This window comes from Salminus brasiliensis, chromosome 8 (assembly GCF_030463535.1).
Source record: "Salminus brasiliensis chromosome 8, fSalBra1.hap2, whole genome shotgun sequence".
In the NCBI taxonomy this organism is placed as follows: Eukaryota; Metazoa; Chordata; class Actinopteri; order Characiformes; family Bryconidae; genus Salminus; species Salminus brasiliensis.
Window position 1 is genome coordinate 22,491,993 of NC_132885.1, and position 22,421 is coordinate 22,514,413.

At 41.7% G+C, this 22,421-nt stretch overlaps 2 protein-coding genes and 2 non-coding genes across 4 annotated transcripts in view; all 4 read left to right on the forward strand.

Annotated features, from left to right (window-relative positions):
• The first annotated feature begins 293 nt into the window (after positions 1-293).
• On the forward strand, positions 294-4,234 carry nifk (nucleolar protein interacting with the FHA domain of MKI67). The gene is made up of 6 exons (XM_072685187.1): positions 294-532; positions 1,129-1,251; positions 1,544-1,652; positions 1,760-1,971; positions 2,071-2,130; positions 3,289-4,234. Exons 1-6 carry the CDS (start codon positions 419-421, stop codon positions 3,511-3,513), a joined length of 843 nt encoding a protein of 280 aa, XP_072541288.1. The 5' UTR covers positions 294-418; the 3' UTR covers positions 3,514-4,234.
• On the forward strand, positions 1,312-1,439 carry LOC140561516 (small nucleolar RNA ACA64). Its single transcript, XR_011980072.1, has one exon. It is a non-coding gene; the product is annotated as a small nucleolar RNA ACA64 (small nucleolar RNA).
• Positions 2,241-2,367, forward strand: LOC140561517 (small nucleolar RNA ACA64). Its single transcript, XR_011980073.1, has one exon. It is a non-coding gene; the product is annotated as a small nucleolar RNA ACA64 (small nucleolar RNA).
• Positions 4,235-5,558: 1,324 nt separating the features above from the next.
• clasp1a (cytoplasmic linker associated protein 1a) overlaps positions 5,559-22,421 on the forward strand; it is a 69,882-nt gene continuing 53,019 nt past the window's right edge. The window contains exons 1-2 of the mRNA XM_072686136.1: positions 5,559-5,667; positions 7,218-7,843. Coding sequence (XP_072542237.1) covers positions 7,649-7,843 — 195 coding nt within the window. The 5' untranslated portion in view covers positions 5,559-5,667; positions 7,218-7,648. The remainder of the gene's footprint in view (positions 5,668-7,217; positions 7,844-22,421) is intronic.

A 22,421-nucleotide genomic window follows, 5' to 3' on the forward strand; every position in this document is an offset into this window, starting at 1 on the left:
ATTTTGATTATTATTATTATTATTATTATTATTATTATGTTTATGTCCTCTTTTAACCTAAATTAATTAATATTATTTTTACATTTATATTCATCATACATACGTACCTTACATTAAAAAATCACGAGCTGACAGATCCAAAAACAATATTCAGAGCTGAGGGTCTTCGGGAGCCGGACTGGGGGGGGGGTGATACTGGCTGTGTCCTCCGCTCCAGAAGAGGTCGCTGTGCTTTAGTCTAGGACTCATCGGAGGACTTTTATTGTGAAAGCTCGCGGGTGTCCAGCCATTTGTCACGCTGCTGTTCAGTAGAAAACGTGGCTGGTCTCAGTGCGGTGGGCTGTGTGTTAATCTAGCCGTATTTTACTTACTAACTTATATATTTGCGGTTTGTTGTTGAGTTATTTAGTCGTTAGTCATGACAGAGGGCAAGAAGTCCTCGAAGTCGAGCCCGAAGCTGCTCGCCCTGAACCCAGCCGAGGACGCCGAGTTTCAGAAGAAAGTGCAGCAAGTCAGGAGCCGACCGAGAACGGTAGCTATAGCTGAATATCTCCTTCTGTTGTTTTTAACAGAGAACGAGTGCACGGAGGGGTGAAGTGGGATTAAGTCTTTAATGGATTATTATGATTAGTTTGCACTAATAGATATGGCTGATTTTCAGCTCCTCGTGTTTGTCCAGCGGAGTTGTGCTGTTCCTCCACACCATGTGGGGATTCAGCTAGTGCTGCCTTCAGACCAGCCACTTACTGACCAGCTGCTCCACACAACTAGAGCAAGACTTATAGAGCAAGTAAATTAGCTTTGAACGATTAAAAATTTATTTAATTAAACATATTTCGAGGGAGATCTCGAAAAAAACGTAGGTAGCTATTTAATACTCTATTTTGTTGATCTACTTTTATAAGAGAGCTATGGACTTGCATCTCATAGGATAATCAGCATTTAAATAATTATATTAATAACAATACTGAATAATAAGCATCCCTATAAAGTAGTGCTGAGTACTACATATTTATACGCCACTGACCAAATGACTGCTATGAATGCCATCTTTAATATCTATGTAGCCATTTGTATTGATCTGTGTGTCCTGTATTGACCTTCTGTACTTGTTTTTGTTGTCTGCAGACCCTGAAACCTGGAGTGGTGTACGTGGGCCACATTCCCCAAAGTTTGGCAGAACCACAGCTCCGAGCTTATTTTTCACAGTTTGGCAAAGTTACCCGGTTACGGCTTTCCAGAAGTAAAAAGGTGACCATGTTTTTGTGGTTTGCTGTAATACATGTAGAAATGGGGAATTTGGATGATGGCACATTCTGAAAATTACCTATAGCATGACTGTTGCTGTAGGTAAGATAATTGTGCCCAAAGAAAGATGGTACATTTAGCTTATTGCCAGATGGATATAGCTGTGCAATGAAACCCATGTGCCTACAGGTACAAGATGTATGACTGGTTTTTGGGGCCGTCACATTATCATAAATGTGTCTCTTTATTTTTGGGGTTTTTTTTTGCTGCTGACTGACGTCGTCTTCTTTCCCAGACTGGCCGGAGTAAAGGCTATGCCTTTGTGGAGTTTGACTGTGATGAAGTAGCCAAGATTGTGGCCGAGACCATGAACAACTACCTTATTGGGGAGAGGTTGATCAAATGTGAGTGGAGCGAGTAAATGTGTTCAATTTCTTAGAGCTGTGCAGTGTAATGCTGAACTGTAATGCCAATGTGGTTGAAATATGGTTCTCTTTTGTTACTTGAAAAGGTCACATGATTCCACCTGAGAAGGTCCATGAAAAGCTCTTTGTGGGTTCTCAGAAGATTTTTAAGAAACCCAGTCATCCTGCGGTTTCACGCTACAATAAGAATCACAGCCCAGATGATTTGAAGAAGCTTCCTGGAAAGCTTCTGAGCAAAGAATCCAAGCTTCGCAAGAGACTGGCAGCAAAGGGCATCGACTATGACTTTCCAGGATTTGTAAGTATTTAAGTTTAGTTTTTTCAGGTAATGTTTGAGTTGCCTTTCTTTATTTAGCGATTTGTACTGAAGCAGTGATTCTAATCTATACTTTCACAGGCGGCTCAAGTTCCGGCGAAGAAAGCTCAGGCAGGTGCGGACACTTCAGTCTGCAGTGAGGTAAGCTGTGTTTTAGCACACAGATTTGTTTTTATTATTTAACCTGTCAGTAAGTTGAGCTAATAGGTGTGATGCCAGTTGTAGCAAAATCTTTTAATGTATTTGTAGGCACAGTCTGAAAATTACCCCAGTTGTCTAAGTTTTCTGGAGTAAGATTACTGTGCTAACATTAAACTGGTACATTTAGCTTATTGTCAGCTTTTATAGCTGCACAATGAAACCCATGTGCCGACACCTTACTGCTCATGTATCACAGGCTTTGTGTGTGTCAGATGTGCTAGTCTTCATCCTCCTTATGTTAGGGCATTGCTGGTGTGTGTGTGTGTGTGTGTGTGTGTGTGTGTGTGGGGGGGGGGGGGGGGGTGTAGGAATAAATTATTACATAAGCTATTTTATGTTTATTGTGTTAATAATTAAAATAATACTAGAGCCCAGTTTCCCCCAAAACCTTAAGTGTAAAGGCAGCTTTATGGGAGAACAGTACTTCTTGCCTCTGGGCTCCCCCCACAGTTGGGAAGTGGAATACGTGCTTTGAGCCTCCCCTAAAGTATAACGCGCTTGCCTGCATTGTTGGTCTGTGGAGAGATGCAGAACAGCCAGGAAAAGTGAAGGAAGCTTGTCGACTGAGGTAGTAGAATATCATTACAGGATTTTACCCAAATTTGACTTGAGTTACACAGCGTTATGAAGTTCTCACGTGTGCTCCCCTGCCCGCTTCAGCAAAGTTACATAGTGCTGTTAGCCACTAGTATGTCAGTGAGAGGGAGGCTGTTCTCCCTATTACAGGTCAGTGGAGCATTAAGTTGATCTTGAAGCTGTTAATGTTGCTTTAAGATCGTCCTAACTGGTAATGTAATTCTCACTCAATCATTTAAATAATTTGTGATGGGCAGCATTTGGGGAAACCCAGCCTAGATTGTAAATGTATTCATGATTTCCCTAATCAAAAAATACCCAGCTGACAGTGGTCTAATTATAATTGGGAATTATTAAATTAGAAGACACATTTAATGTAAGGCAGGTTTGTTTGAGTGTGCACTGTTGTGCAGTAGGAATGACTGTTTTCCTTGTTGAGGTCATGATGATCAAAAAGCTTTGGATTTGCTCAATGGCAGCAAACCTGCATACAAACTTTAATGACTCCTCTGCTCTTTACAGGATGCCACACCAGTATGCACCCCTTCGGTCTTGGAGAGGAGAAAGTCTACAAGAGTAGATGATGACGACGATGACGTTGATGAGGAGATTGTCCTCAAAACACAGTCTACATCAGTGAACAGTGAAGATGTTGAAGATGACGAAGACACTGAAGAGGAGGATGAGGGTGGATCAGAGGAAGAACAGCCAGAAGCAGAGAAAGGATCAGATGATGCGGAGGCTTAAACCTTTTGTTTAGGACTTCAGATGTCTTGGTTCTTTGGGGGAAAGAAAATCCTGGTGATTTGTATATAGGACTTGTTCAGTTCATCCCACAGATGAACAAAGAAAACACACTGCTGAGGTCTTTTGTTGAGACTTGAACTGTTTCAGCGATTGTTCATAAAAGCACAGATGTCTTGTCTGTGGCCTTGTGGCTGTGGTTTAGTGTGCCGGTTGCTTTGTTAAGGCAGACTTGAGTTTTACAGTCACTTAACCCTAAAAATATACAAAGGACTACATGTAATACCTGTTTAAAACTGTGTTTCGGCTGTCGCTTGAATTCTGAAACAGCAGAAGACTGAGGGACTGACAGCCGGACAACACGACATGCTAAAATGTGGAAAGCATATAGCCAGTATGGTTTTTGTTGTGAGCAAAAAAAAAACTATGCTATTTGTATCCTGATGATAAATTGGCAAAATGTTTCAGGGTGTATCAACAACTGTGAGTATTGGTATCCCTGTTTGATTGAATTCAGTGATGTGCCATATGAAATGAATAAAGATCAATATACTCTGTTTAAATAACACTTATTAATATGGCATCACTGTTTAGATAGTTGATCAGGCTTTGTGGACACATTCATGTGTCCAGGACATCCAGTTCTGCGCCAGATGGGTGTCTGTTTTGTCGCTTGCTCATTTGTCTTCTTTTTTCCCTCCTAAAAATAAATACAATTTATTAATAGGGAGTTTCTCCACAATTATTGCAGTAACAGTTCCTACCCTTTGATGAAAACTTAACACTCAATACTGAATGTAGCTGTGAGTTTGACAGTGTTCAAGCTATTTATCAGTCACCAAAAGGTTGCCGTAGACTCCTTGAGTTTCTGATCACCCTGACTAAAGCATCCAGTGTATGATTTTCTGTAATATATGCAATTAAAATATTTAATTTTTAAAGTCTAAAGCTGCTCATCAGATCAGTGGTCAAAATAATCAGAAGCTGTTAATGTGCTCTTAATGCAGAATGTGAGTTTGATATTTGGATCTATTATAAATTCTGAGTCTAGTAGTGGAGGTACATGGCATCTGCGTTCCCATCAAGGACAAAAAGACAGATGGGATTTGGCCTCTGCCTTTTACCCATTGATCACACACCATGACAGTGAGCGCATGCTCGGAGTGGTGGGCAACTATTGCTGCAGTGCCCGGGGACCGGGCCTCACAAGCTGAAGGGCCTTGTTTAAGGGTATCATACTTCCATGCCTCATGGTGCTAGCCATAAAAAAAAAGACAAAAACTAAACATTTTGCTGATCTGTTACATTTAGGGTGAGGGATTTGTTTTGTTCATTTTTTTATGAACTATTCTTTAAAATGGAGGAGAAAACAGGCTCAAGCAGGATGTAGAATAAATCATTAATTCCATTGTTTAGATTTTTTTCAATTTTGTGAATGCAAACGAATTATGATAATTGTAAAAGGTCATTATTACTATAATTCCCAGCAATATTAACTTGAGAAACAAACGTTAACGTGAACTTTCTTTAAATAACCACAAGGAGGCGCCAGACGTATTTTAATATCCACAATCTGAACAGACCGCCCAGAAACAGAAAGTATTAATAATTCATACGTTTTATTTATTTATTTAAAGATTAACGTTTGTTTTATGTTTTTTTTAACAAGCCGTATGTAGAAATAAAACATTTAAAATATAAATGTTCTTAAAAGCACTGGGTACATTGTCGCTCTCACCTTGTATGTCCAAACTGGCGACTTTACAGGAGGAGGAGAAGCCCTGGGTCGTGTCTGTATAGGTAATGGAGGTAGTTCAGGGGCGGAGAACCGGCTCTGGTTCAGGGGTCTGTATTTTTATATTTTCCTTAAAATGATGGTAATTTGTAAAAAATAGTACAGTAATTTGAAGACAGTTGTTGACATGTAATTAAGCTATGAACGTTATAATAATAAGCTAGTTTAGGTTTAGGTATTTTTCCCCACAAATTGCTTCATGATAAATCCGTATACAGTAAAATGTAGTTTTTCGCGCATGCGCAAACACAGAGTCCGTCATTGTCCACCGAGCGCTGCGAGCGGAGGAGCTCCTCCATGCTACTCCTATCCTTCTGTGTCTGAAACGTGTCTGGGTTTCTTCATAAACACACGTTTACATGGTGAGTCGAGAAGTTGTGCTTTTTTTTTAGGCCGCCTCGTCTCATGTACGCGTTAAGTGGAAAGATATTTATCGGGTTGGTTGTCCGTATCTGTTTGTAGCTATGTGAGCTAGCGCTCCGCTAGCAGCCTTAGCCTCGGGAATAATCAATGAAATCGGCAGCGAGCTGCTGTCAGATAGCTACAGTACAAACACACCCACCCGAGACTCTTCTGACACGGCTGGCGATGTTGTGTGGGTTATGTAAGGTGTTACTAGTTCTGGACTGTGCTTATATCTCCCTCAGGGACGGGTCAGTAACCCGGGGTGTTTTGTAGTGAAGCTCTTAGCCGCTGGCTAACGCTAACGGGGCGATGACCAGACGCGTCAGGACACAATGCAGAGATTACACCACAGCGCCACGATTCCTGACGTTAATGTAGCATTTCTGTTCACATATAGCTCCCGTTTCACTGCTTAACGTTCAGCTAGGCGTCTAACTTAATGCTCTGACCTTGTTAGGAAGCTGCTCCATGTCTCTTAGGGCTTCGTTTTGTTCTTGGGGTTTATTGTGTTTGGGTTAGCTAGCATAGCTAGCCTCTGCCGTTTGACTCCCTGCTGTAGCGTCTAGATAGCCAGTAAAGCTTGAAGCGAAGGAGAACCAGGCACAGAAATATAGCTAGATAATAGTCAGATAGGCAGGTAAGCAGACCTATTAGCTAATAGTGCAAAGACCAACTAACCAACCAAAAGTACATTGGATTTTGGTGGTCACTGGTGGCCTCCTGATCTCTTGGCAGTAGTAGTCTAGCGAATACGCTGGTAAACCACACCACGGTCGAGCGTAGCTAAGGCAGCGTTAACCCGCTGAACGCTGGTTAGCAGCTGGTTAGCAGCTGGTTAACGCTGGCTTTCTAGGCCAGATTGCTTAAGGAAGGGGTATTAAGACAGTAATCAGTTAGCTAGCTAGTAGCATCAGTCATTGGACTTGGGATTGTGTCAAAATGAGTGGTCTCAAACTCAAAAGAGCTGCTTTTCTGCAGACCTTGGCTTCAACCTTAATCCACCCCATCTGATCCATCTAATTACTAGCTAGCTACCTTCAGGAGACCCTGGTTGGCTGAATGTAGTGATGGAGTTGTGTTGGAGTTGAGACCTGCAGGAAGGCAGCGTGACCATTGGTTGAGTCTAAAGTCACTTGATTACATTTTTTTAACAGTAGATCGGATGTCTTGCCTGTTCCTTAGTTATTAGTTCATTATTAAAGTGGGTTCTGGAGGGTGCGTCAAAGGATGCAGGGTTTCAAATCTAACTTTAAGGACCTGTAAATGTATTTAATACAGATAAGTCTCCATTAAGGGCGTTGTTGACTTATCTTTCTCCAAAAGACTCAATCTAACATCAGTAAAACAGCTGATATCACCGAAATGTATGTGTTAGGGGTTTAAAGTGTTGTCCTGTAACCAAATACAAAGCACCCAGCTGCATGTCACGCTCCTGTCATGCAACCTGCTTGTTAACCTCCACTTATCTGGCCCAGGCTAACCTCTCTTTTCATTCTGTTGACCGTAGGCAGCACAGCAGCAAAGGACTACTGAATTATGAAGCAATGTTCCACTGGACCCTCCCTCTCCAGCTCTAGTTACCACATTCGATGCTGCTCCCGGGCTCGGCGGTTTTGCTGTTGGTAGCTCTCTGGCTTGGTCTCTCAGAAAGAAGGAAAGGAGAGTTTGCAATCCACATCAGCTGTTGTCGGGGCACATATGGTGCATTGCTGCCATTCCCAAGCCTACATCCCCACAGCTCTGCCTCTTGCTCTCCTGTGCTCTTCTTCGGATCTGGCCCTCAAATAGGATATTAAGAAATTTAGTGTTTCTTTTTTTTTATTTTTATTTGTTTGTGTGTGTTTTTGTGGAAGACTGGCGTCAGAAGACCACGATTAGGGCCTCGTTCAGTTTTTTTCTCCCCACTACCTTTGAGGTGGTGGTAGAACGGAATAGACCATGGAGCCCAATATGGAGTACTGTTTGACACAGGTGCTGCAGAAGGATGTGGGCCGGAGGCTGCAGGTGGGTCAAGAGCTCATCGACTACATCAGCGATAAGGACAAGTCCCATGACCTGGAGCAGGACCAGACTGCGCTAGATAAAATGGTGGATGGCCTTGCCACCTTATGGGTCAACTCTAGCAACTTCAAGGTAAGAACGCAGTTCCTTAACAACATTAACTCCAGGCACAGCAACTATTTTCCTGAAATTGGCAGTAAAGACAATCCTGGGATCGATCCTCGAAGTGCATTCACCTGGGATGTAGCAGGCTTTTTGAGATCACTGTGAATTTGCACTTATTTGTGTTGACAGGTTCCATGATCACAAAGCAAGAGCCTTCATTGTGTCAGTTACAATTTAGGATGGCTTCAGGCTCAATGATTTTATTTTTTGTAGTAAGTGCTCTGCATATTGATTAAGACTACAACGTTAGTACATCCATGCAGGACATTTTGCCTGAGATAAGATAATCATATGAATGCAAATGTTTATTTACAGTAGGTACAGTATAATGCTAGGTGGTGTTTTAGATCCTTGAGATAAAGAAACACCGTCCAGTTATTTTTTTTAAATACTAGGTCCATTTTCAGTATTTGTCTAAGTGATCCCTCAGTGCAAAGTCATGCTGGCTGCTGCCTGCCGCTCTAATGTCTGCTGTAATTAATGGAGCTATTGTCTGGGATTGATGCCAAAATTTATCTTAGAAACAATGTCAGGGCACTTTCTCTTTCAAACATGGACCAGGCCACACTGTGGCACTGAGAGATTGATTTTTGTCTACCTTAATCTCCCATCTCAGTAAGCTATATAAGCTATTAGTGTTGTTGTGTCTTTCTGAAAGGGTTACTAGATTTTTTTGGCAAACAATAGGTCCTATCCAACAACTCCCTTACTTTTCTCCTGAAAGCGACCTGCTGCTTTGCTGTTATCGTGAGATGGGAACACTGAGATAACAGGCACAAAAAGTTGTTGTTTTGATGTTTGTTTATTTTCACTCTTTCTAAAGCTGTTCTCATAAGCTGTCGGCCCTTAGAGCTAGTTAAAGGGCTTCTAGTCAGCTGAGGCTCTGATTTTGGCAGGCTTTTGAAGCAATCACTGGACTGGAAGCCATCAGTGGAGCCTTTCTCATTCATTTCTCTGCCCTCATTTGAGCTGTAATGAACAAAATCCTGACCTGTGAGAGTACAGAAGGCTTTCTGCATGACGAGGCCTCAGCCAGCTCTCTGATGTAACGTCATCGACGTACAGTATCCATTGTTTTATAATGGGATGTACCCTTTTTCCCTGTTAGTTTTAGTTTTGGAGTGATGCTTAATATCTGGGGAGGTGTTTCAGGAAAGAGGCCTATTGATTCTAAGCTTGGAAGTGACTCGTAGACAGAAAAGCAATTCGTCATTGCTAGTTAATTAATTTACTCCCAGACATCATATCAGGCTTCTCAAACTGCAATACAACATTTTCCAAAATATCACTAGCTCTGTCTGGATAATTACATTCTTTACGATGTATGTGAGCCTTGTACAACTAGCCTGATCCCTGTAATTGAAAGCTAACAGGGGTGCTGCAAGACTTTGTCTAGAGTAGGCAGTGATGTCTGCAAAAGAACTGTCCTGTCTCATTGCTGCTGGTCCTAACCCTCCCAGGGTTTCTGTCAAGTCCTATGTGACGTTTAGATAGCATATGAGATGGAACTATTGCTTATTTACTTTAGTTGGTCTGTTATATTTCAGCTTGTTTAGAAATAAAAAATAGTTATTAGTCTGTCAATAACTTAATATTTTCAATTAAAATGGGATTTTACCTTGTGCATAGCTCATTTTTAAACAAAGCATCCAATTTAATATGTGGTAAAAGGTGGAGTCATTTGTATTATATGAATATAAAAAAATCAGAATCAGTTGATTCTCCTAGAACTCATTTCAGACTGTTTACTTCTAATGATTTATATGTTGGTGATATCATATCAAATCAATAAAGCAGATTTTCACACAGGACAGCTTTTGTGCATCTGTGTCTACAGTTTTTAAAAATATTTAATAAATAAATAAATATATGTATATTTTTACATTATTTATGTTTATTATTATTGTTATTGTTGTTGTTAGTATTATTTCATTAAGGTATTAACATCCCTCCACATGGAAACAGGCAGGTTGGATGGTCAACCACCCGTGTAGGCTAGCAGCTTCAGCAGCCCTAAGCATTTAGCCGTTCAGCTGCACAGTTCAAATTAAAATGCTGCTCATCCTTTCAGCCAACAGAGATTATAAGCTGAAACAGAGCTGAAATAGCCGACAGCTCACCATTTTTGCTACACTTCAACAGCGGTTTTAGCAGTTCCTCACCGTGCCAGCGTTTCTTTAGATGCTCTCACTCTTCCGAATCTTACGGCAATTTAGTAAGAGATGCTAAATCCAACTTCGTAGCTTACTGTCCCTGCTGTCTTTTCATTTACTAGATGTCAACAGGACGCATAGACGTCAGCAAGACAGCTAATCGATGACATGATTTGTTACCAGCAGCCTTTTTATTATTGGCGTTATTGATTGTCTCTTAGTTGTTGCAGCTTCCAGGCCCACTTCTCTTGAGGTTCAGACCATGACTATAACTGTACTGTAATTGGACTGTAATAGTAGCATTAAGTGCAATAGCATTCAATATGCTTTAGCATATTTGATACTGTTGATACTACTTATCTGCATGAAGTGAAATAAAACCTAAACAAGGAAGTGTGCAATGTGGACGGAGCATTCTGAGCTCTCTTGGGTTTGCAGGTTACCTTAAAATCAAGAGCAGGGAAAAAAACATAGATTTTGCTGTATTCAGTACCACTCTATAATGTTGAATGGAGTTATGAAATTTGTGATTTGACCATCATAGAAAGCTGATGTGGTCAAGCTTTCGAGTTTTATGCTCTGTTTCTTGGCTCCTCACTCCATGGTCTTTTTGTTTTGAGCACTCTGTGATCTGAATGGCAGTAAGCCTGGCTAGACTATCAACATTATGGGGTGATTTTCCATCTGAACGTAGCCTTGCTCTTATTTTTTTTTTAGTTTTTGTTATTGGCACGCAGACCTGTCCGTCATGAGTGCTGGTGAAGTGTGTTTGCTCGTGTGTGTTTGTGTCAAATGGTGACGCTGCATTGCACCTCACCCGCAGCAGAATATTCTGCCTTTAAGCAGATTAAAGAGGAAATATGCTGTGCTGTGGGCACCGAGGCTTTCTCTGTCCTTCCCTCTCTCCCACCCTTGGCATCAGTGCAGCATTAGGCAGGGCAATGCCTCTGCTGTGGCAGGCAGCCATCCGACTCTGCCTTTTGGCTGCTTTTGATTGGGTTCAGCTCAGGCTGGAGCTGCATGAGCTGTAGTGAAGCATTTATTTTGAAAGTCTGCTTAAGTGACAGCAACACGCTGAACCTCCAGCCTTCATGCTAAACCCTGGAAATGAGAGATGCACAAATCTGTCTGAGTGTCACTGCTGACTACCTCAGGTCTTCTCTTCAGAATTAATGGCTGATGGATTGCTTATTTTAAAATGTAAGGCCTCTGTGACTGAGTAGATATACCTGCTATACCTAGACAATAGATTAAGGTTTCAGGCCCAGGTGGTTTTGTCATTTTATGCCAGGGCAGCTCTGAGGGGAAGACGTGCAGTAGTGCCTAATCCTGTATGTAAATCCTTTCAGTAAAGACTGGACATTTTCTAAGCTCTGTACCTCTCGGTGCCGGTGGTGTTCTTATTGGAATGATTTCCTGGAGAGAGATTAATTCTAGTCATGAACTAAATTTTCCTTTCCATTCAGGTTGCATATAGGGCATAAAACAGGCCCAAAGACCTCTTAAAGAGCAGTGCATGCAAGACGGCCCAAGAATCTCTCAGAATTGAAAGCCTTTTGCAAGAAGCAAAAGGTGAAGACTCTTATCTGCTGCAAAAAGTGTTTACAAGCTGTGATACTCGCCAAAGGGGGTGTTTCTAAGTACTGACAATTCGGAATGCACAAACTTGTGCTTTGTGCTCTTCTTCTTGTTGTGTTATTTTGAAAAGGTTTTAAAGAGATATAAAAAAATAAATTAAAAGAAAAAATAAATGTTAAACTATATGCCTTTTGGTAAATGTTTGCTCTCATAGGCCCTATTTGGACGGGGTTAGTTTTACATGGGGTGGGGGGGTAAAGTAATGTTATTTTACTGTAGGCTTTTATGACTGATTAGCACAGGATAAGAAATCTCAGCATAAATTACTTAGATGGGAGTGGCTACTTAATTTGCATGTTGCCATCACCTTCACAAAAGTGATGGTAACCAATCTTATGACCCTCTTAAAGTATGAAAGTTAGCAGCTACATAATCATAACACTTATGCAGGCTAAAAGCTACGCTACATAATGACTTACACAATGACCTAAAGCTGCCAGAAGCATTGTCTCTCTGAGGAGTCTTTTGGCTCATCATCTGTATTTGTGAGGTTTGCCACACACACATGACCCAAGATATCTGTGCCACGTATGACGGAACTAATTGACTCCTCAAGCGCCTCTATACTTGAAAAAAGCTGTGGGAAATCTCATTTTCAACAGGATACACATCTCGATACACACAGAATTAATATCACCGGTTATTTTTAAGGCTCGTTTTACAAAAAGGGCCCCGGAATCTTTACTGTCGTGGGAGCATGCAGATAAAATAAAATCACTGAGAGTAGCAGTTATTATTTTGTCCAGAGATGCCTGAACATTTGCGTATTTGTTCATCTTACTCTGCACGCAGGAGACCAGAGTTTTGTTCCCTTTCCAGGCAGGAACTGCTGCTGTGTGTATTATTTGAGCTGCCGTGTTATAGCTCTTTGCATGGAGTTTAGCATTACAGTAAATGCTGTGATGGACACACTGTGTGGACTCAACAAGTATATTAAATTCCTACATCTTTCTTCTCTTATCATCTTATCTTTCCTGATCACTGTTAGTTTTTATTATATGGCTGTAAACAGTAGGCAAATAATGGGACATTCACCTCAAAGCCAAATCACAGCTGTTTGTTAGCTCTATTGGAGCGATGTGTGTTGATCGTAGCGTGTGCATGCGCAGAACTGTCTCATGACCCATGGCTGATCAGTGTGTGATGGGTGTGGAGCCATGCTGGCAGCAGGAGAGCGCCATGATGCTGTGATGCAGGATGCAAGGGAGGATGGGATGCTTACGGAGTGGTGGGGGCTGTGCTGTGTGGTTTGTGTGTATATAGTTGATCTGTAAGCTGTAGGTTTGATGAGCACAGCCATTTATTGTAGAAGCATTAAGATTCAGTTCAATTCAAAATGTATTTTGAAGAGATCCTCATCCATGCCTTATATGAGCAAGCACCACAATGGAGGTGGTAACAACAGTAGCAAGGAAAAACTCCTTCATACTAAGAGGAAGAAACCTTGGGAGAAAGCAAGACTCAGTCCGAGGAACCCATCTGCTTTAGGTCGACCTACGAAAGATGTGTGTTAGTTTGGGTCAATTAACCATGGGACCCTTTGTGACCAATTTGATACAAAAAAAGGCTGTGATACAAACATACTGTGTATGCATTTGCCTAAATATTGTTATAGTATCATGCAAATAAATAGCATTGCAATGGTGATAATCATCAAAAACATCACTGGCATAGGAGGCTGGTGGTTATCTGTATGACACACACGTTGCCAGAATACGTTGCCAGGCAGCTTGGCCCAGATAGATACGCTTGGCTCGTCCAGAAACTTACTGTGGACATTTGACGTACCAAGGAAGCTGAATCTGTTGGTCTACACCCTGTCCCTTAGCTTGTAGGCACAGCTCAGTCTCCTGTTTGTAGTAGATGTGAAATGATTGAGAGGAATGGGTTAAGTGAGGAATGAGTCTAGTCATTGAAAAATGTTGATGAAAATTGTGCAGTGCCGCCCCCCTTTCCGTAAATGAAGAGACCCACAGGTCCTGGCTGGAACATTTGGTTAAAGCTAGTTTATGAACTACTGAAGAACATTTATATCTAGGCTGAATCATCCTCACATTGTGTGCTGCTCAAGGCTGAACTTGTGGTGATGTGGTAGTTAGAACTGTTATCTTCTTGACATTTTGTGAGGTCAATGTTTGTTTGTACCCCTTCATCTACATACATGTCGTATTTATTATAAAACAATATTAGAGTGATGACTGTTACAGTTAAACATGCCAAAATTCAGTACATTTGAGGTACTGTCTTTATATATATATATCTCAGTATATTTGATTTACCCCTGATCAGATACGAATCATTGCAGCTCATGCACGTCGAATTTCTAGGAGTTGCACAAAAAAGTCCTTATATTCCAGTGCAAATATGCAGAGGTGTATTTTTAACTTTGGTGGTTGTTTAGCTAGTAAGCATGCTTGGCCGTTAATCAGAAACACAGAGCTGTTTCTTTGCAACATAAACTGACAGAATGTGTTTCTGTGTGTAGCCTTGAATGTAGGGTTATGCATGGCCATTGCATATAGATCTTGCTTTCTCACCCATCGTTTTTAGCTGGTTTAGAATCGAGCAGATTTGTAGATGCAACCATCTGACTGTAGTGGCAGGTTTTTAATTCTAATGTAGTTTTTGATGCTGCTCATTTATGGTAATGGCAGTGGTCTGATTTTATAGCCATCATTAAAATTTTCCTTCACATTTAATTATTTAGTGAGTCAAGAATATCATGCAAACCTTTTGAATACAATTAAGTTTTTAAATATTCATTTTGTGTACCAGTACATGTATTGATGCCAAACTCGTATGGGCGTTACAGTTCAGTGAATGTGAGTGTGAGTCTTATGGAAGTTACACCCAGAAACCCTAAAGCCAAAGCTGTGATCAATTCTTAAGAATATCAGGGGTTTAGGTTTGGAGTAACAGTATTGTGGAAAGCGTAATGGGTTAACAGGCATAGAGAAGGGAAAGGCATATTGATCAGTAAAGCTAACCCAAGGTCTGAGCATGCCGTGCGAGTTTAGCTTAAATTGATTAGCGTCTGACTGTGAAATGTGACTGCAATGGCAAGAGAGTGCTGGGTTAGAAATGAATCAGACATGCTAACGTATATATTATATTGGATATCAAACAAGCTTGCACGTCAGGAGAGACTTTGACACTTGATGGGCTAAACTGTAACTGCACTTCTGTCTGTTCAAAATACACGAAAAGAAGACTGTAGTTATTTGTTTGGGGGTTGCTTTTTCTCAGTGTACTGAACTCGTACAAAACCGTGACGTCCAAACCATGGTGTTAACCGAACTGCGACTTAAATGTACAGTTGCGGCCTTAATATTTGACAACCACGTGGTTTAGGTTGTACACTTCGTCAGCGGTTTCCAGTCCTGTATCTGCCTATACCTTCAAATAAGAAGGTTTTTAGGGCTTAAGACAAAATTGACTGAAGTTACACTTAATGGAATTTTTCCAATTAAACCAAATAAGGCAGCGTCTCTGTCTGTCGTCTTTGTGAGGATGGTAGACTGGTTAGTTAATGCACAGGCACTTCATCTCCATTTTTTACTCAGCCACTCTTTTCTCCCACTCAGGCTTTTTCTGTTCTGTCATTGTGTTCTGTCAATGCTCCCCATTATTTAGAGCCTTCTAATGAAGTCTGTTAGTCTTGTCAGCCTCCACTGGTTTGTCCTTTGAGTCTGTGATTCTAGTACTAAAGTGTCTGCTTGAAACCATGTACAAAAGTGTTTGTTAAAATACTAGCTCTGGCTTATTTATAACTGCTGTATATATGTGTATATATAATTTTTTGACTGTTATTGATTTAATGATTTCTTTGAGTGTTTCGATAGTTTGAACCAAAAGTCTTCTTGACATTAAACACAGTGTGGAGTTGATCAGTGTTGGTGGATTTCGCTGAACTTTTACTTTTGTTTACATTCTGTATTTGTGCTGTGAACAATGGGTCACTTGTACAAAATGCCTTTGAGCTGCGATGTGGGCTTGTTGTCATTTCGTTTCGCAACGGAATTGCACTGGCATGACGTTAGCCTTGTCTTGGTTTCTCGTTTGTTTGAGGTGACACCAGCCTCCAGTTTAACCTGTTGAAGTTGAGCTTTGAATATTTAAGTTATTCGTTAGAATGAAAAAACAAATTAAACAAATTTCAGGAATGATTTCAGGCTTGTGGTTTTACTCGATTGATTTAGAAAAAGAGGGCAATGAAAATAACACTGTGGGGAAAATTTATTTCCCAATGTTTTTTCTTTGGCTGCGAGACATGAGGATCTTTTCGGGTACAAAAACTGGAGAAAGCAGGCACGTATATTTAAGAGTGAGTGTGCTCTTCCTTCGTTACTCATCCATCTTTGACGAGGATGCAAAGCTGAATGAGGCTGCATGTTCTTGTGTGATGTCAGGGCAGAAGGCCCAGTGCTACTCCATCAATCAGCACAGCTGTTGTGACATCCCTGTTGTCCTGTCACTGAGAATAATGCAGAACATTGATGTAAATGAACTCTCCTGTGTGAAGCCTTCCTATCAGCTGTAACAGAGTTGTAAGGCAGGGGCCGAAAGAACAGTAAAAGTGATGAGGTGTCGCATCTTGCATGGGGAGGTTTAGACATCTGTCAGGATCTGTTAATTCACATGTCGCCTGAGCAGAGCTCACACCAAAACGCTTGTCTGGAATTATTCTGTTGTGATGACTCAAGCCTCTTGTGTGTTTCAGACCACACACGCGCACACACGTGCACACTGAATTATTACAGTGCGGTGAGTGTAGGGCAGCTTTAAACTTTAACAATGGATCTAATTCCCCTGTTTTATTTGGAATTTCGTCAGTTCCAACTTCTGCCATAAAGCTAGGACTCCCCCATCACATAATGCTTCGAGGGTGTAGGGAGTGAAGGCTAGTATGTGCTTCGTCTGGGCCCCGTGAAGCCAGCCAACTGCTTTATGAACTGCAGCCATTGTAACAGCATCGGACAGCTGATCACGCTTGGAGGAGAACACAAACTGCCGGTTCTGTCATCAGCTAACAGACGCCCACACTGGCTTGCATTGAGAACAAGGCCAATTGGCCTCACTGGGTCTCCCCATCACAGATAGCTGTGGCCTCACTGGGCATCAAACTTGCGATCTCCTAATGAATGGGCCAATGCTTAGACAGCTGCATTGCTCTAGATTTCTTGGACTGTACCGGAGTCTAGCTTTGAGTGAATTGTTGACTTTTGTGAAATTTGGTGTGAAGGATGGTGTGGACACATTAACCATGTGAACATATTGTAAGGGAAAGTTCTGTTGCAGGTTTCTGAGTAGTGTACAGGGATCTTGTGCAATTTGCCAGTGCTTGGGGGGGATGATGGCAGAAAGATGCATTGTTGTGCATTCTCCAGAAACAGTTTCCTGCTGTTTTTTTTTTTTTTTTTCCCACTCAAGAGATTTCATTGTTGCTTTGGGAAATCTACACAATTTCTCCCTGATAACAGATTCTATGAGCGAGCTGATGGTCTATAAATGAGTAAGACAATGAAACGTCTGAGAGAATGAAATTAAGTCGTTTTTGAGAAGGGATTGAACATGAAATGCAGTGCTGATCCTTTTGCTCTTGCTTTTTTTTTTTTTTCTTCCTTTTTTTTTTGCATAGCTTTAAGGATTTTCTTTTGTTGCTGGTTGCCCATGACCCTGTGGTTCTGACAGTCAGCAGCAGTCACCTTGCTGCCTGAGCGACTTCAGTTATTAATTCTGTGAACCAGGTTTAGTCTTTAGTAAACCTTCTGTGTGAAGGTGGTGTGTACTTGCGGTTGTTTGGTATGTGCGGCCGATGTTTGTCTGCATGTCTTTCTGTCCCCTTCACAGTATATTGTTGCATAATATGTCTAGACAATGGTCACTTTGTCCTCCAGCACGATTGTATGTTTTTACGAATAGCAAGGGAGATGCCAGGCCAGGCAGGCAGTCTATAATAAACTCAGTTGCACTCACTCATCTGTTTTGAATAGTTAGGGAGTGAGTGTTGGATTGTTGAGTTAGTTGGGGATCAATAGTTGAGTTCAGTGATCTTAGTTACATAACGAGGCAGTGTGTTCTGAGCTGGGGCTGAACCATGAATAGGTTCTTATATGGAAGTGACTGTGAAGGAGTGTGATTGTCACATCTCAAAGTGTTTTGAATGTAAGAGTACAGATTCAACCTAATGACAGTAAACAAGTTTGATCAGGCAGAAGAAACCAAACACACCTGTAGCCGTGTAACTACACCTACTGACACCTACTTGCAGTCTGGCTTCATGCCACAAGGCAGAACAAGTGGATGTGCCAAAAAACAAGTCAGCATTCTGAACACTATACTACTGATTAACTAACTGTGCCAACCTCAGATCTTTTAATGCTTATTTATTCTGGGTGGAAGGAAATGAAACGCAATGTTTCAAAACTTCTAATACGGATATAAAATAGATCTCATTGAATCCCTATATGCCAATAAAGGGAGCATTAGCTACTACTTTTATAATGCTAATTTCCATTAGTGTCCCTTTTGGGATTTGTTTGCGATGTAAAAGCACATTGTGACATTCTCTAGCACAAGTAATGCTCCTGATATTAGGAAGGTAAGAACACATGTCTTCTACAATACATCGAAGCTAGCCACCGCTTCTCTTTGAACGGAGAGCCTCGCCGGGCAGCCGACATGCTCTAAGGAAAGCTAACAGACGCCTGTGGTGGCAAGCATCGCTCAAGAGTGATGAATAGAGAGAGCGCCATCAACCCACCCGCCCAGGGCGCGGCCAATTGTGCTCTGTTGGACTCAACCGCCAAAGTGGCATGGCTTGGGATTCTAACTTGTGACCCCCGCGCTATAGTGGTAGCGCATTAGACCGCTGAGCTTTTCGAAGCCCGTAATTATCTGGGGGTTTTTAATGCTGTCGGGTGGAAAAATAGCTTCTTTTCAAGGAATATAAATGGATACTTAATTTCAGCTTCAGTAACTTCAGATGTAGGTGTTTGTCAGTATGTTTATGGGCCAACATTGTGCATTTAACAAGAAGACCTTTTATTTATACTATATACAGTATATTTATGTAAACTGCTAGACCACTGTGCGTGGCATGTGTCCAAAATGGACCCAAAGCGTATTTGTCGCTTGATTCCTGCATTACTGTGGTGCCACGTGACAGTTGCACAGTCAGTGTGATGGGCTTCATTGACTAATATAGGCGCATATTGATTATGACACTGGCATGCCATGCCAGCTTATGGCATGTCAAGCTGTTGTTCAATTCAGTACACATTTGGTCATCAGATGCTGATGAGTATAATTTCTTTTACTGTAGTATTGTAGTAATGGTACATTTTTGATTTTAATATTGATATCAAATTCTGATATTATTAAAACCATATATGCTAATACAATTTGCATTAGCTACTACTTCTATAATGCCAAATTCTGCCAACTGCCAACCTTGAGTGTTGAAGCTTGCAACGGATATTATCCTTATTGTGTGTGTGTGTGTGTGTGTGTGTGTGTGTGTGTGTGCGTGCTTAATAAACATAAACAATCAAACCAGGTGTTAAGACACAGCTGTGCTGGGCTGGTGGGTAGGGATGCACAGTGATGACCACCGACTGAACAGTATTCCATTTAACTGATGGAAGATGTATTTATTGAACTCCAGAAAAGCAAAATGGTTTAGGTGACCCTGTACTACTGCAGTACAATATCTGCATTTATTAATTTCCCTGCCTTTGTAATCCCTTCAGAAATAAATAATGCATTTCTGTATAATGCTTTAACACGCTGTGTTTCATGCTGTTTAAAAGGCTTAGGGGTGGTCTGTATTATTCTGAATACAGAATTACCACAACAAGGGTATCGCAAAACCCTGAACCTTCCAATACACCGTAATATAGATGTTTTAACAGCACTGGTATACACTGGCTGCTCTGGAATGATTGTCTTGCTCTTGTTGGATCGTTTTTTGTTAATACAGGCGCTGGTTCATGTTTTTGGCGCGCTGTGCTTTCAGTTTGTTTTGTGATATCAATCTTCCCTGCAGTGATCTGTCCCATGAGCTCTGCAGATATCAACATCAAGCTCTCATGACATTAGCGTAGGCCAACTGCTGCACCCAGTGGTGCGTCTCCTACAGCTAAGAAGTGCCTGTGGTGTACTTACTGGTAGCAGATCGGTGTGCTAGTGTTGGCATGTTCTGTTATGGGTTTAGCACTCCGTTTCACAGAGTGAATTAAAAGCTTTATCCTAGATAGGCTCTCTGCATGAGCAGTGATGGTTTTTAATAGCTCTGATAGTGAGTGAGGGAGTTCAGAGAGTGTCAAAGCTCTGCCTCGTCTGATCCCTGAGGGCTCAGCACTTTATACCCTCCTCCAGGCTTATCTGGCAGTCCCTGACCCTTAAATCCAACCTACATTACTCAGCACAGGCCTCAGACTCCGGCCTGCTCGCAACAGCTCTTTGACTAGAGGAACCTCAGACAGGCTGTCACAGTACAGTCATAACAGTGGCATGCAAGGCTAGTCAGAGTTTAAGCTGAAAGTGCTGCTGTTTGCAGATTCACTGTGTTTGAAGGGAGCATTTATGTTGCGGAAGAACCGGCTTTTCAGTTTAGGTTGATGGTGGAGTTCATCCAGAAAAGGGATGAAGGCATCTGGGCGTGAGCACCGCATTGTTGTCCATCATGGATGTTTTCTCCTTTTTGGCGACTTCGTCCTCAAGGCCTTTCTTAATAGTCACTGACTGAGTCATTTTTCTGCTCATGAGCAGCTGCTGAGCAACATTAGCCTCATGTTACAGCCGCCTTTATTCGCCTGTGCCCCCAGCGCTGGTCCAGAGTGAACTGAGCGGGCAAATGGGCTTTGAGCTCGCAGATCACTGACAGCACGCTGATTCACGACTAGGCCGCCCTTTCTCTCTGTGATAGGGTAGGCAACATGGCGGCGATAATGATGGCATGGAGAGAACAGGCCGGTGTTTCTGTCCTGTGGCCTTGTCTGGGCCTGTAGGTTTCACTCGGCTGTAACTCAGCCCAGCTGTTCTCCCTGCTCATGGAAAATCACTGCAGAGAGTGAGAGATCACAATGAAGGCAGCAGTCTGCCTGCCTGCAAGCAAAGCTGACCACCTGAATGTTGATGTTTTTAATACAGTGAAATTTGCTGAGGTGAGCACGTTTTGGGACTCTACTTCTACTTAACTTAGTAAACTTCTACGTGACATTCTCAAATTCTTTGTGTAATGTGGATAAAACAAAAATGTAAATACTGAATCCGAAGAGCGGCTGTGGTGTTTGGCACTACGCAAAAGTAAGATTCAGCACTTGTTTTCAGTATTGCAGTTTGACCAACAATTCAGTACCTTTCAATACTTTCTTTACTTTAATTATTTAATTAAACAGTCACTAGGAGGGTAAGGACTTGACACGTTTGTCCTCCAATACATGCAAAGCCAGCCACCGCCTCTTTTTGAACTGTTGACGATGCTGTTTTGCAGGGCAGCTGACCTGCTCAGAGAAAAGCACCGCTCTGCCACACCAGCTAACAAACGGTCAACATCGCTAGAGCCAACTGTGCTATCTTGGCCTCCGGCTGCAAAGTGGCATGGCTTGGGATTCCAGCGGTAGCACATTCCACTCGAGACCATAATTCTGTGTTGTGTGGTGGACTTTTTTTATGTGTTCTTTTTTTTTTCTTTTTGGAGGGGGTTCTCTGTAGTGTGAGTGTGTGTTTTGGATCTGAGGTTTTAAGTTTTATCTGTAAGAGGTTTGGTGTGTTCACCATTCCAGTGTCCCACCAAAAACACATGGAAGTTGAATTGGCTATGCTAGACAGCCCTAAATTGGTGCCCTGTTTAGGGTGTATACCTGCCTTGCATTCAGTAATTCTGGGGAGGCTCTGGACCCATTGTGACGTGGAGAAGATGATGAGTGAATAAATGATTAGTGTAATGGCACCACTAATTGTAACATGACCAGAAACCGCGTAATTTGACTGCATGCTAAGCAACTTGCCTCTGATTTGTTTTTGCTTCATTTTCTTTTGGTTGAAATGGTGTTACCGTGCAAACCTATGTGTTACCTGTGAGTTTATCCTGTAATACCATACTGGTCCTTTTGTTGGACAGAGATATTGCCATGCCATACAGAACTGATATGAGGTGCTGCAGTATAGCTGCTGTACATGTAGCATATCTGGCCTGGATACAGTGCTCTACTGTGGACACTGTAACACTGCGCTAATGGGGACAGGCAGATCTCCTGGGAAGCAGAATGAGCTTATTTTACTGGTTACATCAGTCAGGAAGGCAACCTAGCAACAAGCCCCACCCAGGTGTCTTAACAAGTGATGAGTGGAAGATGCAGAAACGGTGTCGTCGGTTTGGGAATGTAGCACCGTTCAGCAGCATAATGAACAAGGCAGCTTGATGACACGACAAGAATGCTTGAAGAACCTGGAGTTTGTATATGCAAATACACCAGGTTTTACTCATACAATTATGATCTGAATTTACTAGGAGTAAATCTAGGTCTGTCTAGTGTTTTACTTTTTGCACTTTTTGTCTTATTCTCCTGTAGATTAACCTTGAAAGGCTTTTGTTGGTGGGTTGGATGTATTGTAATTTTGGAAGTCGTCAATTTAATCGTCGTCAATTTAGTCAAGACTGTTACTGAACAATTTAGGTTTGAAGTTTGTTTGAAGTTCATGGTTCACTTCCATGTACTGAACTCTCATTATTGCTCTATGAAGCTAGC